This window comes from Schistocerca gregaria, chromosome 2 (assembly GCF_023897955.1).
Source record: "Schistocerca gregaria isolate iqSchGreg1 chromosome 2, iqSchGreg1.2, whole genome shotgun sequence".
NCBI classification, from domain to species: Eukaryota; Metazoa; Arthropoda; class Insecta; order Orthoptera; family Acrididae; genus Schistocerca; species Schistocerca gregaria.
The window spans coordinates 785,975,391-785,993,294 of NC_064921.1; the positions used below are offsets into that span (position 1 = coordinate 785,975,391).

The window sequence follows — 17,904 nt, forward strand, 5'->3', positions numbered from 1 at the left end:
GTGTGTGTGTGTGTGTGTGTGTATCAGTGCATGTGGGTGTTTCACCGTTAATCGCTTTTAAGATATACTGTTGAGCACAAGAATTCACTATGTACAGCCACCTGTCAAATGGCTGTTAAAGTAAACCTGCCTTCTCACTGCAGTTGAGCAGAGCGATCCATGTTGCCAATCGTCAATGCAGCAATGCGACTTACTAACATCGTTTGGTCTCTTTACATGTCTCGAAGACTCATTTGTAGCTTACTGCATGTACACACTGATGATGGTTGTTAGCATAATACACACGATGTTGCTTACATATTCAATCTCTATCGTGAAAGACAAAGCTTCAGGTATCAGCCTCATAGTGGTTACACCACACCACCAGCTGATTAGGTAGCGTAAAAGTTATAGGCCGTAGGTATTCTGAACACAAAATGGCGTAACTGGGTGCTGCATTCATGGAGGCAACCAGGACGGCTATGGCAACCCAGAGAATAGAAAACAGTCTTCATACGATCAACTTAGTCTCTAGACATTCATTATGATTACGAATTCACCAACCCTCCGGCTCCCGCCACCCTCCGCCTGTTACTGTGGTGTATGAAGAAGGTGAGGCATCCGACGTGTAATGCACTGTGTTGATCTCCATTATGCTGCTCAAACCTCAGAAACGTGCATACATACATGTGCCTCAGTGTGCTATACCTGACTGCAGTATGCTCCATCTGCATTTCATGGCTACAAGTGACACCTGCAAACTATGAATACACAGTTTCCATGAGTTACCAGAATGGCGAGCGTAGACTTGTAGCAATAACTTTAAGCTATTCTCACTTGGGGTCAGGCAGATGATTTTGATGTGGATGTAGATGCTAAAACATACAGCACGAGATACAGCGATTGTATCACGTCAGGTGTGCTGGTAGTATGGTTTTCCTGTGGATGTTGGCAATTTGCGACTGCAGCATTCTCCTGCAGTAGTCATGGACCGTGTGTAGCTCGCAAATCACACACTTTATTTAAGAAATGGCCGGGTGGAAAATTCCTACTTAGCTCTTGTGGCGTAGGGTTGAGCAGTAGTGGGGTGGGAGCTATGGTTTGTGAACGTGTGTGGGTCAATCTAAAAGTTAATTTATTTAACACGATCAGAATAGAAATACTCTTTCAACAAGACAAAATATTTCTGTAGCCAAAAAGGTGCTAACAAGGGATTGGTCCAGACTGGATACTTCCCACATAGAAATGTTTTCATGAAGGAAAAGTACAACAACAAAAAATGTAGTGGCAAAACTTTAGATGGTTATACGCACTATAAGTAGTTTTTAAAAATTGTTGAAGTTATTCGTTTCTGTTGCACGAAGACTGGCTTATGACAGCAGTTTGTAGAGGCCTTCCTGCCAAGCATTCGATCGGCCGCCATGGGGTAGCAGCGCGGGGTGAGGCGCCTTGCCACGGTTCGCGCTCCCACTTCTTAGCGTATTGATTCGTCCTGACTAATGTCTTGAACTTCAGTCTACTCTTCATCACTACTATATTGTGATCTGAGTCTATATCTGCTCCTGCTCCTTACAATCCAGTATCTGATTTCGGAATCTCTGTCTGAACATGATGTAATCTAATAGAAATCTTCCCGTATCTCCAGGCCTTTTCCAAGTATACCTCCTCCTCTTGTGATTCTTGAACAGGGTATTCGCTATTACTAGCTGAAACTTGTTACAGAACTCAATTAGTCTTTCTCCTCTTTCATTCTTTGTCCCAAGCCCCTATTCTCCTGTAACCTTTTCTTCTACTCCTTCCCCTACAACTGCATTCCAGTCGTCCATAACTATTAGATTTTCGTCCCCTTTACATACAGCATTAGCCTTTCAATATCCTCATACACTTTCTCTATCTGTTCATCTTCAGCTTGCGACGTCGGCATGTATACCTGAACTATCGTTGTCGGTGTTGGTCTGCTGTAAATTCTGATTAGAACAACCCGGTCACTGAACTGTTCACAGTAACAAACCCTCTGCCCTACCTTCCTATTCATAACGAATCCTACACCTGTTATACCATTTTCTGCTGCTGTTGATATTACCCGATACTCATCTGACCAGAAATCCTTGTCTTCCTTCCACTTCACTTCACTGACCCCTACTATATCTAGATTGAGCCTTTGCATTTCCCTTTTCAGATTTTCTAGTTTCCCTACCACGTTCAAGCTTCTGACATTCCTCGTCCCGACTCGTATAACCTTATCCTTTCGTTGATTATTCAATCTTTTTCTCATGGTAACCTCCCCCTTGGCAGTCCCCTCCCGGAGATCCGGAATCACAGTTGTACAAATTCTTTAGACAGAGTGTCACTGGCGGTTCCAGGTGGACTCTGAATTATGTCAACAATCTTTTCATCGTCCTATTGAAAGTCAGAGGCATGGTTATATCTACTTTCGTCGGACTCCAGTGAAAGTAATGAATTAATTTCAATGACTGGGTTACAAACTCTTTCGAATCAAATGTAGAAAATGGTACTTTTTTTTTCTTCCAGATATTGATTATGTCGATTGTAGGACTTTTGCCACTAAACAGTTCTTTTTTGGGGGAACTTCAACATGATGGAACAGCTGTCGACCAGTAACGTACTTTAAGCAGTAGAACGAAAAACCAGTCCAAAGTCTCCTATTTTACATTTTTATTCACTCGATGACTAATTTTCATATCATCGTAACGTAGTCGAAAATGGCATTGCCAAATATGTGAAAACAATGTCAGAAATGTTCAAAGAACAGTTAGAGCGCATACAATAGTCTGAAAACAGTTATAAAGCACCAAAAATACTTATACCTGTCATTGTTGTATATGAATTATACAGGATCTGTCTGTTTTGGCTTCGAAATGGTAAAGCGCGGTGGCCTGAGCGCCGTTATTCCATGAAATCTGACCAAAGGCGATAGACACAGCAGATTTGGGAAAAAGAGCTAGTTTCATATTCGCGTCAGCTGCGAATTAGTGCCATCTCCACCACGCTTTTACTCGACGTAAACTTGAATCGTTGGCGACTTCATATACTGTGCGATTTCTTGAATCTACTTAAACAGGTCGCAGAAGAGTTCATGCCCATTGCGATTCCGAGGATCCATTCTCGTAGATGTCCCTCAGCAACGATTCTGTGACCCTCAGGAGCAGCTCTATGTATTTCGTATCTCAAGAAAACTCCTCTAAAGGGATGTTGTTCATGATATTCACTTAAGTTTAGGCGTTTGTGACAGTTATTAATGGGGGTAACGGGGTAATAATGATAATGGGACTTGGGGGCCACGCTGAACAGAAATTGTTTTAGTTAATTTTTCTTTCACAGTTCGCGAGTTTGATTCTGGCGCGAACTTACTACTTCGTGCAGGTCTTTTTTACATTTATACAGCTCACGGACAGATTTTACGAAGCACAAACGGATTTGCACACTGCTTAACATTGAGCCTTAAGTACAGTGGATATTAATTCGCTTTTATCTCTATTGTTACCGCTTACGCTAATGTAAAAGGAACTGGTAATTCTTCAAACGGTTCAAATGGCTCTGAACACTATGGGACTTAACATCTATGGTCATCAGTACCCTAGAACTTAGAACTACTTAAACCTAACTAACCTAAGGACATCACACAACACCCAGTCATTACGAGCCGGAGAAAATACCTGACCCCGCCGGGAATCTAACCCGGAAATCGGGGCGTGGGAAGCGAGAACGCTACTGCACGACGACGAGCTGAGGACTCGTAACTACTATGGATATTAATGTCGCTTTACAAATTTCTGTTGCGCTGAGTCGTATTATCTGTTTACTGAAGCGCCGTGATCAAAGGATATGTGCCTGCCATGTTGGTCATACACAGTGTGCTACAGCTCCGGTAGGGGTGTACATTTTGTAGGGGTGTGCATTTACCCAGTCGCCTGACGAGCTACGAATTTGTTAACTTTCAACATTTCTTGTATGTTACTTACCACACGTCTTGGCAGCTAAAACTTTAGCACAGTCTTTCTTTCTATGCTTTTATCCTGTATAAAAAAATTTTGAGCCTGTTTCGACTCATTGGATTGGACCATTCCCTTGTAAGTAGGGTTCCACAAAATATGTAAAATAACGTATTAGATTAAATAGGACAATATCCAACCTTTGCCCTAATATACCTAACTGGCCTGAGCCATAGTCAGTTACTATATCGGAGACAACTTCAGTAGTGAAACGTAAGACGGCAAAATATCTTTTAGATTAACTACGATCGTAGCGCACCACTAGGCGAAGGTGTGCTGTTACTACTACTGTTTCTACCATTTACAGATAGCTACCACAACAAGCTACACACAACTGTAATAAATCCTTACACAATAACACAAACAACTGACTGTTCGTATTAAAAGAGTAACAAAATGAATTGTCAGAAGAATTATGTCAACAACTCAGTGACGCCTATGCTCACGTTTAAACAAACGCTTTGTGGTTAGTACAGTTAATCACACTCACTGCGTGAAGTTGAACCGAACTGTTCTCGCACACATACCAAGACTCCTGTGAATCATCGATAAAAACCACAACTAGTCACACGACAACCTCAGATTTCTGTGCACAATGTAGTCAATGGCAAATACACTCAATGGACCATCTGTACAGTACACTATATCAGCCACAAAAGTGACAACCATCCAACAGTTAGCTCAAGAGCTCTCAGACACTGTTCGCCTTGACAAGCAGAAGACCCTTTCTCTGCCTCGACTGGGACTGCTGTCTGTCCAGCCCCGATAAGACCCCAACCACGCCACAAGTTGCCTTCACACAGCGACCAAGCTCCACACAGCCAGTAGTGGCGTCCGGTTGACAGAACGACAGCTCATCAAATTCCCAAGGGCTTCGCTCGCAACTCTTATCCGAACTCGCCTGTTAGTCTTTGTGGAACGATTGAAAACTCCAATACATTCAGGCCCAACCCATCATCACGGACGCCTTGGCTACTGGACCAATCCGGCCCCTGGCAAAGCGTGCAGGTTCGTCCACCACTTCCAGCACAGCGATGGTGCTGGCCTCCAGGAGACGTTTCCGGTTCCTCTTGTTGCAACTGACTGGAAACTTTGTACGCCATGCTTGTCATTAGGTCTGTCATGGTGGCATCCGTGAGAGTCACGTGACTAGCCCGTGTACCCTCTGGCGTCTCCAGCGCTCTGCTATGCTCAAAATGATTCTCTAGAGGCCGGCGAAATAAGCGTGTCATTTAAAATGGCATAAATATGCTAATAATGCAGATGAGGCAAATGAAAGTAGCCCAGGGAACAGAGTTCGAGGGTGTAAAGGAACGCAGCTGCAAGAAAAGAAGTACAGTACTAGCCTGACAATAGCAGATGTTGAAAGTGACCACCACTCATCTGTTGGCACTTTTGGGCTATGGTCAACCAGTTGCTGAAGGCGGATCGAAACTGGACTGCTGGAATTGCTGCAATCTAGTCCGAAATGTTCTACTGCATTTCTGGAAGACTGTGAAGGTTGTAGCGATTCGCCTTAGACTTGAGGGCTCGTCACACAAAGTAAATGCACACTGACAGGTCAGGTGACCTGGGTAGCCAGCTAGGGCTCTGCAAACTACTCTGTCAGGCTTGAAGATTGTGTGAAGGGTAGGTCGGCTACTGTATGGGAAGTTGCTCCATAATGTTGCATCTTTTCCTCTCCCGTTAATGCTGCCACAAATGGTTTCAAAATGATGGCAACATATCACGCCAGAGTCTGATGAATGAATATAGGACCAATAACGCAGCGTGCATACATTGCATACGAAACTCCAACGCTCTGATCATGCAATAGTGTTTCGTGGAAGTAATGGAGATACTCCACTACCCAGACATTTTGATTCTGTGAGCTGACGTAATCACTCAGGTGAAACCAGGCTTTTTCAGACACAGAGAACAGTCCATGTCCAAGTCATTCACTATTATATCTGTGAACACCGACTCACAAAAGTGGAGGCGCTAAGGAGCATCTGCTGGTTTTAATGGATGTAGAATAAGGTTCGGTACGGATACATGTGCAGGTCCACGTGCAGTATTCGTCTACATGATCGATGTGATATGCTAGCCGCTTGCGACTTGCGTGGGGTTGATTTTGTACGACTCTGAGGGTTTTCTGGTGAACTGTAGCCACATTTTCTGGTGTGCGGGTATGTTACGAAATGTTGTTTTGACTTATTCAAAACAGATCCAGCCTGAAGCAATGTCACTCTTTGCTGGCACTTTGACACCATTAAACTTCTCATCAAACAACTGGCCACAACATGCGTCTCAGAAATACTTCTCACAAAACTCGACGAACCCGTTCTGAGGAATCTGGGCCATAATAAAACCACAAACAACACGCACATGCGCATTTAAGCACTCATCTTTTTCTTTCTGCGTAGACGAACGGACAGGTGGAAGTCCTCAGACTTTGATGCAATGGGAAGTAGCGTCCGACATGAATGACACGGCACTTTATGGAATGCAGAATTGCAAAACGTCCGGTCTACCCTTATTGTTCGCACTCAGAAACGAACCTAGTCTATTATACAATGAATTCAGTCAAGCTGCACAAATTTTTGAGACTGGACTGCTGAAATATTGCCGGCCGCGGTGACCTAGCGGTTCTAGGCGCTTCAGTCCGTAAACGCGCGACTGCTATGGTCGCAGGTGCGAATCCTGCCAAGGGCTTGGATGTGTGTGATGTCGTTAGGTTGGTTAGGTTTAAGTGGTTCTACGTCCTGGGGGACTGATGACCTCAGATGTTAAGTCCCATAATGCTCAAAGCCATTTGAACCATTTTTGATGAATTATTCAATCTGGATTTACATATTTTGAAGATTTGGACAACAGACGGAAGCCAAATTTAGCGCAATTGGTATTCAAATTTTTCATCATGATTTCTGGTTACTTCTCCCGAAACAGTTACCTCATCATCAACGTCCATCATTTCGACGTGAGAAAGGCTCTCGTTGAGAGAGTAGTTTCCGGTCAAGTTGGAACCCGAATGGTAGCACTCGCTAGCCACTGCACTCCCGTCTGACGGGCGTTTCTTCACCATCTCGACAATCGCGATGTTGATGTTGCTCCTGATCATGTAGTTGACTCCGCAGCCCACGAAAGTGATGTACCATAGCACGGTGGTGCACGACAGGCATCCTGCAACAAACCAACAGAAATGTGTTAATGCAGCTGAGAACGAAATTAGTTGTAACTTCAGCAGATTTATCTCGAGATTGCCGGCGTTAAAATAAGTTTCTTTGGATTCCCTTTTTTCCGTCCACTCACTCCTGATTTCAATTCAGCACAGGATAACATATGTTGTTGCGCAAGATAGAGGCACCTCAGTTCAGTAAGTAGACTAAACACATCCATGTATGATTGTAGTACAAAAAACGATGTATATATTTTATCGTACTTATTATCATCCTGTATATTGTGGATTTATAAAATCTCACTATGCAGGGTCACAACTTTTAAGAAGCAGTAACTACATGTCTTTCTGAAAATGAACTATTTTTTAATATTTCACTTTAGTTTCCAAACAAAAACAGCTTCTGAACTAGTTTATTTTCCTGTTAACCAGAAGAGGAGGAATCTAAATGTATTTCTCGTTTATCTCCTGTAACACAGCATTTAACTTCCTCTACTATTAATTTTTACTGAGTTATTTCCGTATCTGCAATGAATACAATATATTAATTCACGTATAACACTGCATCCTTCCTTATCTGGGTCGTCAATGGCTTATATGTGCTTACTACTGCATAAGCCATTTTATGAAATACTACTCACGCTTTCTGACCAGTTTTGTGAAAGAGAATCTTCGCTACCGGAATCGACAGGCAGGTTTCATAAAGTGTGACACCTCTGCCTCTGTCGCTTGGAGACGACTGTGACTGCTATATATATATATATATATATATATATATATATATATATATATATATATATATATATATATATATATATATATATATATATATATATACATATATTCTTTTTTTTGCCACTCAGTCACTTATATTCTTGCGTTTCGGGTTTCGACCACACAGTAAGCTTCAGGTCAGACTCACTGCAATAATCTCAGGAAAATTTAGTTAAACCTGTAAAGACTTCAGTTACAATCATTTTGTTCCTCCTATTTCGTATTCCACTTCATTCTGAGACCGTTGAAGGAAGTGACGGAAGAAGAAGAACAGCAGCGATTCAGCACTAATGTCATCGACGTCCATGGGGTGTTAGGCTCTAATCCTCTTTACTTTTTCTAAAACAATCCAGGAAATAAAGCATTCGCTGTAGGTTGCTCTCATTGACACAGAAATCAGCACTGCGTTTAAGAAACAGACGTATAATACAGGTTCTTTACGTATGTGATGGACATCTGGACACCTGGAGTACCAAGTGGCCACTTGCTGTCTGTTCTATGAGTCAGACGTACCACTAATTGGCCCCTAGAAAGTGTAAGCCGCTAACCGTAGCTATTCAGCCTTCATCGACAGTCAGCGGTCTTGCGTCGTGGCACACACTGGTTCTCGTCAGATGACCAAAGATTAGCAAGGACGGCCGTGGCCTGAACTTGGATGGGTGACTGCCCGGCTGGGTGACACGTTGTTGTCAATTTTCGCTTTGTCTTTGCGCCACAGGGAAGGAGAGGTGATTGCGTAAATTCCCTCATCACAGGACTTGGCGCCATTGTGTCATGGAGGGAGAGCATGTGACACTGTTGACAACGATCCGACCGTTTGATGGGTTCGTTGACCTCGGCTCACCCCTTGGTGCTATTCGAAAGGAGAAGGGTATGTGCTCGTATTGAGTTTCACCTTACCCCTTCTCTCATCATCATATAACGTAAACTTAGCATCATAAGACACATAACAGATACACTTCATAAACTGATTTTAGCATTCGCGAAGGACATGTGCACAAAAGATAGGAAATGCCTTTCCAAGTAGGTGGCTGAACCTGGCCCCAGGGCCTCCGAGCCATTAAAGCCATACGACAGTACTTTCTTTCACCTTACCAGTACTGGAAATATAAGCTCTTTCAGGAAATCATTGTGTACGTAGTACCTTTTTTCCTCGTAAAGCAAAAGTTGTATCCCACCCTGGTAACTATATGTGCTTTGTCTCAGAGTCTCGAACCTTAAAAAACGCACAACCGCTCTGTGGTTGAAACTTATGTTTCATCTCGGTCTTCTGATAAATGGCGAAGATCTAATAAAACGAGTAATGCATGGTGGAAAGAAGGAGTGACGTGAAATCCATAGCAAACTAATATTCGTAGAAAATGACTTCCTTTTCATCCACTTCTGATATCTTTGACACCGTAACAAGGAATGATGGTTTTCGTTATGTGTCAAGACAATCATTTAAACAGAAGCAGTTCGTCTCTACCTAAGTTCGTGTAAAAAATTCAGAATGTACAACACTTGTACAAGAAAGCCGCTACACAAAAAAAGAAACAATTTTGACAAAAAATACTCAATCAAAAATACATGTACTCTAGCAAGCGATATAAAACACATACATATATCACGTAATGGTAAATTTGTTTCATTTGATGTCACTAATCTATTCACCAATGTGTCAGTACAGGAAACAATCCAAATAATAAAAAATAACCTGTTACAATATAGGAGAATATCCATGGCTGGAGCAGTTGAAATTATAAATCTTTGGGAAATAGTAAGAGCACAAAATTATTGTGAAATTAACAACAAAATTTATACGGTAGAAAATGGAGAAGGCTTAGGTAATAGTGTAACAGGCACATTAGCCGACATTTTCCTAAATTCCTAATTTCTCTGGAAGAAAAATTCTTTAACTCACATTGGCCTACTCTCAACCAAATTGTACATACTAAGCACATATAAAATCGCATGTGGGAGCTGTAATAGCTTTTACATTGGCCAACCAGGAAGAAATTTTAACGTTAGATATAAATAACACACTAGAGAGTGCAAATATAATCAGGCGGCTTCTTTCTACACTTGAAAATGAAAAACATACTGTTGATAAGATAGAAATTCACTACAGTTTCTCCACAGAATACCAAAGGCTTTTGCAACGAACTTTCTCAAGAAATCAGAAATTTATATGTACACGAGAAAATAACCACAAAGAATAATAAACTTACAGAATTTAGACACAATTACTACCATAAAAATTGTATTGAACTTTTAGAACACGAAAATGGATAAATCGAAAGTGACAAATGGAACAACCAAAGATAAACGTAACAAATTTTAGTTAGTAAAATAATATCGCTGTTCATCTGCACAATCTTTGTGAACATATTGCGTCGTGAAAGTGGAACTGTTGTGTTGGGTTGTTTTTTTCTTTTTGGAGGGGGTGGGGGTGACCAGACAGCGAGGTCATTGGTCTCATCCGATTAGGGAAGGACGTGGAAGGAAGTCGGCCGTGCCCTTTCGAAGGAACCATTCTTGCATTTGCCTGAAGCGATTTGGGGAAATCAGGGAAACTTCGTCCTCTCGAATGTGAATCTACTGTGCTAGCAACTGCGCCACCTCGCTCGGTAGGGGAAGTGTCAAACTGCTATCACGTCGTAATTAACATTTTATTTTCGGCATCTTGACATATTTTATCATTAAGGCAGTCCACTAACGACACAATATGCACGTCACTTTAGTCTAGACGTGAGTATAACACAGCTGCTTAAATGTGATTCACATTTGCATCCGTACCTGTTCTCACCAAAATTGTAATCGCAAGTACTTGAAAATGACGCTGAAACAGTCTGTCGTAAATAAACATTACTTATAGCAAGGAGCTATTTGGTGTAGCTATTCTAATAATCATTAGATCATTTGTTCATCCTTCGTTGAAAGAAGTAATGAAACATTCGTAACGACCCCATCGTGGAGAAACAGATTAACCGATTAATAAGGAGATTCCGCCTGTAACTACACTGTACAAAAAAATTAAATGGTCACTGGTTTGGAAACCTTCATTTTACCCACTGTGACGTAGAAGTCTGAAAACTTACTGTAAGGTGCCTAGAACCCTGTTACTCCCTGTCACGTCTTCTGGGGCTCGACGATATTTCCAATAGCAAGTTGTCGACACATGTGAAGAGAAGCCCAGAGCTCCGTTGTCATGCAATGACACAGTGACACCAAATTGCACCACAAACATCGTGGATGTGTCACATGATGGGAAGGTCATCCCGTCCACGTTGAACTGCATCTCACAGTTTCTCTTGACTCCTCCCGATGGAGGTCAGAACGGCGACGCCGAGCGTTGAAATCACACAGTCATCTTATAAGTGGCTAAGGGAAACATTTCAGACCCATTGCCGCTCAGAATCGACAAGAAAAGGCCTCAGGAGTTGGAACAAAATCATCTGTCCCCCAGGGGCGTTCGTTTTCATATATTTCCGCGGTCGAAAACTCAAGTTGACAATCTTTTACACTGCCGACGCTCCCCAGACGAATGAATCCTTTTCAGAGGACATATGTGGCTCCAGCCCAACTGAACATGACCTCATCCTTTGGAGCATAGCACGACCACTGTTTCTGCTTTGATATACAGAGTATTCAAAACAATTCGACGAAATCTGAACGTGGTGTGAAGCAGCAAAGGGTGTTTACATGTACTGAGCCCCCTGTAGCATGAACATAGACATGCATGAACAAAATTCGGAGGGTTACACCAAGTTCCCACCTCCTCCATTTCGGCAAAGCCCTCGGTGTCAACACACACTCTTGTGGAGTGCTTTAAATATGTACTTGTACAGAGACAACCACTGAATGACTTCTAGGAGCCTGCAAGCAAGTAACCCCTTTGCCACCCAGCAGGTGAGTGGCATTTCATGGCTGCTCAAGTGCTTGCTTTCGGACATGCAGAAACTGGTGTGTGACTGGACTGAAGAAAACTCTAGACAATTCGAGCGAATGATCTGGCAACGCAAATCGCCCGACATTAATGCTCCCAAACATTTTTGGGACATAATAGGGAGGTCAGTTCGTGCTCAAAATCGTGCACCGGTAATACTTGTGGAAATTATGGAAGTCTATGGAGGCCCCGTAGCTCAGTATTTATGCAAGAGACTTCCAGCGACTTGTTGAGTCCGTGCAACGTGGCGCTGCTGCACTACGCCAGGAAAAAGGAGGTCCGACACGATATTAGGAGGTATTCCATTTCTCTGGCGACCTGAGTGTATTCATGCATTTGTCAGTGTCCTCAGCGATAATGGCACAGGAGAGAGCAAAACAGGAGGGCTCAAAAAGCGTAAACATCCTTTGCTATTTCGTCGAGTGGTTTTGAAAAATTGCTAATGTTTACACCCTGTTCACCAGAGCAAAAATTGTGGTAGTGCTACTCTGCAATGGGCTCAGATCACATTCAATGGTCTTGCAACCCCACGATGTCCTTAGAGTAGCGGTAAATCGTTCAGAGATGTAAGCAACGTCAGAGGTCATCACGAACATCGTCCTGTGGCACATCGCGCTGCAAGCGGTCGTTTACGACGGCGAAATAAGTGTAAATGATCGTCAGAAGGCAACAGGTGCTTCCATTGACGCTCTTCATGCCATCTCCTAAACGGCAGCTGTAAGGGATCTACAGTTCCGGTTAATGAAGATTTTTGAGTATGATCTGCACCTAATGTTCCCTGTTGTTTAGGAAACACATGTATTTCGAAGTACAGGGTGCGGCAGCATTCATACCGTCAGGCAGTACCTGTAGTTTATTTAATACCTCTTATCTCAATTAATCGTTAAAGGTATACCATTCACTAATATGTAAGTTGTTGTCCATTGCGTGGATTACCTTTTGAATATGACTCCTGTCAAATGATGCTCCTCTGCACAACACATTCATGTAGGCGGCGCTGGAAGCTTTCTATAACTCAGCAAAAGGTATTCCCTGGGACATTGCCGACGGCAGTTGTGATCCTTCAGCTCAGGAATGGTGGCCAGAATTTGCATGGATCTATTTCGACAGACATTTCCCTAAAATAATTTCCCGTTTTGGTGACATTTCCTTGCCGCCTCGCTCACCTGACCTTTCACGTGCACACTTTTTCCCTTGGGGCTACCTGAAGCAAGAAGTGTTCCGAACACGTTGTGCCAACATTCCTGAGTTGAGGGATCGCATTCGAACTGCCATCGGCAATGTCCCAGGGAATACGTGACGCCGAGTTATGGAAAGCTTCCAATACGCCTAGATGAATGTGTTGTGCAGAGGGAGCATCATTTGACAGGAGTGATATTCAAAACGTAATCCACGCAATGGACAACAACTTAAACATTAGTAAATGACATAACTTTAATTACTAATTGATATAAGAGGTAATAAATAAATTACAGTTACTGCCTGATGGTGTGTTTTTAATATCCTACTATGAACGATGCCGTACCCTGTATGATTGAATTTCCAGGTGAGGGCAGATACAGTTAGAACCAAATGCATATTGTGCGTCTACTTTCACACGATAATGATAGAAGGAAATTAAAATAAGAAGTAGTAAAATTTGGAATAAATAAATGATTCCGCTATAGTTTTTTATCACCAAGTACATAAGAACGGTCGACATGTCACAATGTGAACAAAATTTTCCGTATTACTATTAATTGTTTACAAACTGTAACAGCGAACTATCATTGAATTGTAATCAAGCGAGAACAGAACCAGATGCACTACCTCATGCTCGGATGTAAAATTTTTAATACCATGAATTAAAGTTAATCACAAATCCACCAGAACAGTTGGTACTGAGCACATGCACATAAAAGATGTTTGCAAATCAATTCGCTTAATGAATAACTTTGCATTACTCGTTGCAATGCTGATTGCTACTGATGTAAGGAATGTAGATGCTCATGAATGCTATTTTTCTGTTACAACAAGTCTTTCTGGAAAGTTTATGATGTCTTATTAAGCGAATAATTAGTAATCTTACGCTTCACTGTTACGTACTCTGCAAACATCAGCACAGTTTGCAGTGCACAGAAAAAAACGGCATTTCCCTGAATTAATATGTTTTTCGGAACAATCATTTAAATTAGGTTTTTACTATCTTGCTGTTCGTCGTTATTATTTAACTAGTTTAAAAATTAAACAAAAAAGTTCAGTATCCCGTGCAGCAACAACGACGCTGTACTATTGTACATATAAGTAGCTTTTTCCATCTGATTTTTCGATAAACTTGGGTAAATGATGTCCTGGTTTCAATATTTTTGTTTCACGCCATTGTGTTAAGAAAACTGTAAATAAGTTTCAATGTGAATATTAATGTTTATGTCAAATGTCAAGTAATATTATAATAGAATTGAAATGTAACAAATGTTGAAACTGTTGTAAAATGTTTAAGATTGTAGCAGTGCGTCTGGTCCGTACGTATGCAATGTGTTAGGATATGTTGAATGCAAAACCTCGGGTGAATACCCGATCTGTCAGGGAGCGGTAAACGGTGGATGGCAGGCGAGCGCGGGAAAAATGCACACGGGCACTGCACGGCACAACGGGCTCAGCAGTAGTAGTTGGAGTTTGTCATTTGTCTGAGCGAGGAGGCTCTCCTGGAAGACGTAGCTTCACTGAGCCTCTGGTATGCCGTTCCAACGCCCACACAGCATGGCAAAAGTCCATAGGCACTAAGTGGAAAAGTATTGCGACAAAGTGCCGATACATCAAGAGACAGAGCTGTGATTGTATGTGCGCTCTGTGGCTCAGCATCTCGCCGCCTGCCAAACGCCGCATCGATACGAGCAGGTTGAAAGTTTTAGTACTGTATTTGTGTGGATCAGAGAGTGAATTGTGTTTGTTTGGTGTAATAATAACCTAAATTTTACCAAAACTTTCCCATCATTTAATTATCCTTGCAACTAACCTAGACAAGGTCCTTTCCAAATGTTGTGCAATCCGAGTGTCCCGAAATGAAAATTAAAATTTGTGATAATAATAATTATTTCAGAAGTAGCTATGTTAGAATGGTGTGTAAAGGAATGTTTTGTTAATGAACCAGGAAATCAGCGACGAAGGTCTAACGAAGTTGAAAGAAAACTTTACTATTGGTATAGTAACGAAGTTTATTATTTCGAGACAGATTTAAAGGCATTTAAATGAACAATAAATAAGATGAACGGAGCAGTAACATATACTGGAAATCTTGAACGCATAATAAACTCAGTAATCAAAATTTTAAATACAGCGATCATAACAGTTTCAGAGTCCCCCCTCAGTCATTTGAATTCTGAAGTGTTCTAAATTGGTTTGACCACCAAAAGTTAGTCAATATAAAAGTCAAAATTCATCAGTGTTTTATCTTGATCAAAATTGACATTTTGTATGTGGTACGAAAGTGCAATTTCTAGGGTAACCTATGCCCGATTTTAATCAGATTAATAGGCAGTATAAAACTGGCTCTGAGCACTATGGGACTTAACATCTATGGTCATCAGTCCGCTAGAACTTAGAAATACTTAAACCTAAATAACCTAAGGACATCACCCAGCAATCACGAGGCAGAGAAAATCCCTGATCCCGCTGGGAATCGAACCTGGGAACCCGGGAGACAGTATAAAGTTTTGTAGTATACATTATAGTGTAGTGTTAAGTATTCATCCATACCCGTACAAAACGTGAAACTATCAGTTCAATAAATTATCTGGTTCTAAAATTCGACTATATTACGCAGTGTTACCACCAGTTGTTTTGCGTGAATATATACCAACTTGTATAGGGAAGAAACTCAGTTTATGCCTAATTAGGCTGACGACCATATTATTATGTAATTGGTAGCATCTTCTGGGTTGCTTTTGATCCATCCTGACGTGTAATTGCATTTCGATCTTACTTGACGGATCATTGTTGTCACAGAGTGGATGTAAGTCTGATTTGCCACTATTCAGGTACACGCGGTCTATAACTATACGAAAATCCTTTCTCATAAGCAGAATCCCGCTCGCTTACCATAGCACAGGCTTTAACGAGTACTGTGTCACGGAGGTTACACCCGATATCAGGGGTTGTAACACGTCACAACGACCGACAAGTTTGTTTTGGGAGAGAGGGTGACACGCGCCAAAGCGCGCAGAGAAACACCGCAAACGGGTCATTGACTATTGCTTTTAAGGTACCCAGTGGACCATCCGCTAATCCCCATGATAGGAGGCCCGGCGTCCGTCCATGGGTCAGCGCCAGAGCCGATGCCGGAATGTGCTGCGTCGGCGTCCGGCCGCCCATCCTTGCAGACGTAGCGCCTTGGCTGAGTGTCTGCCACGAATCGCATCCCAGTGCGACTCCTGCGGCTGGTGACATGCAGTCTTCCTGGCGATGTCACCCTGGGAGAGGAGGGTAGCAGCCTTTTCGCTCCTCGCACCAGTGCAGCTCCAAGTTGCGACTCGCCCCGCCACAGTTATGGCGCATTCGTTGTACCAAGGTTGGAGGTTGCTTCAGCGGACCTGTTGGACGTCGATATCCATCACTAGAAGATCGTCGTGACTGGCCTGTAGCTTAACCAATCGTCGTTCTCTCTGGTTCCACACGCAGACAAAATGGCGAGACGACTGCCGCCTTTGAGCCTCTGGGTTCTCTTATTTATCTCTTTTCCCTATGCCTCTGACGTAATTACCCGGAGGGGACAATAGGAGTGCTCTTGTAATAATTACGTCAGCTTTCCTCAGCCGTCTTGGGCCTCTACACAAGAGTTACTAGGCGCTGTTGAAAAAGCAACGTATTGGGCATCCACAGCACGTTAGTGCCTTGTAATTCCCTGATTACTTCACACCTGCACGCCGTGTCCACCAGGACGTACCTTCTCACCTGCGTGTGGTATCGTAATCATGTCTTTCAGAATCGTTTACTAAATGTCAACATTGCCCATCTCTTCCATCCGATGAGATAATCAGTCCCTTAACTGTTATCTTTCAGTCACAGCTGAGCGAAATTTACAAGAAGTCCCCAAATCCAAGCCAGTACTTACTCGTTGCTCAGCACTACCGTTTGGATAGTTATCAGTTTTGCAAATTGCACCTCCTTATCTTAATTACCGGAATTAAATAAGCTCACCACTTTCAATATTTTACTGTTCTTTCGTTGGTGGTATTTTTAGAGTCACTAATGGTGATTCGATAGGAGTCTGTTACGTTAAAGTTAATTTACACTATAAACGTTGCTGCAGTAAACAGTCCTGCTTTATTTAATAATGACTACGACGCCTGCTAGAATTGTACAATCTAAAGATGAAACGGGCCGGATCTTCATGTGATGAGCTGCTGCTGGTGCGATGTGAGCCATTATTCGTTGACAATGTACGACAACCGGCTCTTCTTCATTGTCGCTGCATGGAACAAGTTTGCGCCCACAGTACTCTTCATTATTATTAAATACTATTGATGATATTGTGCTGAGCCCCTCTGCAACCACCTGATACACCTGGCCATACACGAAAAATTCTTGTTGTTTGTTTCTCAGAACACCGCGTCTGCACTTGACCACTTTTCGCCAGCAACTCTCTCCGCCTACCACTGGTGCCCGACTCCTCGCTCACGCGCCCAGTCACAATACTCCTTACTTCAAACGTGTTCTTTCACTCTATATAATAGTAACCTTCCCTGACTAGGCCAACGATTTTACTACATCATAATTAAAATTTTATTAATTAATTAGTTCGTTTCAATTAATTCTTCACATCTAATAGTATGACAACATAAAATATGAAAGGTACAGATAACAAAAATCACGTCACAATTACTATACAGTTACAGTACTAATTAGGGGAAAAATTTATTATTCGCTGCATTGTTGTGTTATATGGTATCTGTGAAATGTTTCCCTTAGCCAGCTATAAGAAAACCACTTGATTTCAACGATGGACCACCCAGGGGCGTCGAAAGCAGTGGTCAGGTGTGGATACAGGGGCGCCGTGACAATCTTCCCATTGTTTT

General features: G+C 42.2%; 1 protein-coding gene across 2 annotated transcripts in view; it reads right to left on the reverse strand.

The window, feature by feature from the left end:
• The window catches only part of LOC126336484 (sialin-like), a 58,791-nt gene that overhangs the window by 36,301 nt on the left and 4,586 nt on the right, over positions 1 to 17,904 (reverse strand). For both annotated transcript variants that reach the window (XM_050000226.1, XM_050000227.1), the window contains exon 2: positions 6,925 to 7,154. In XM_050000226.1, coding sequence (XP_049856183.1) covers positions 6,925 to 7,154 — 230 coding nt within the window. The remainder of the gene's footprint in view (positions 1 to 6,924; positions 7,155 to 17,904) is intronic.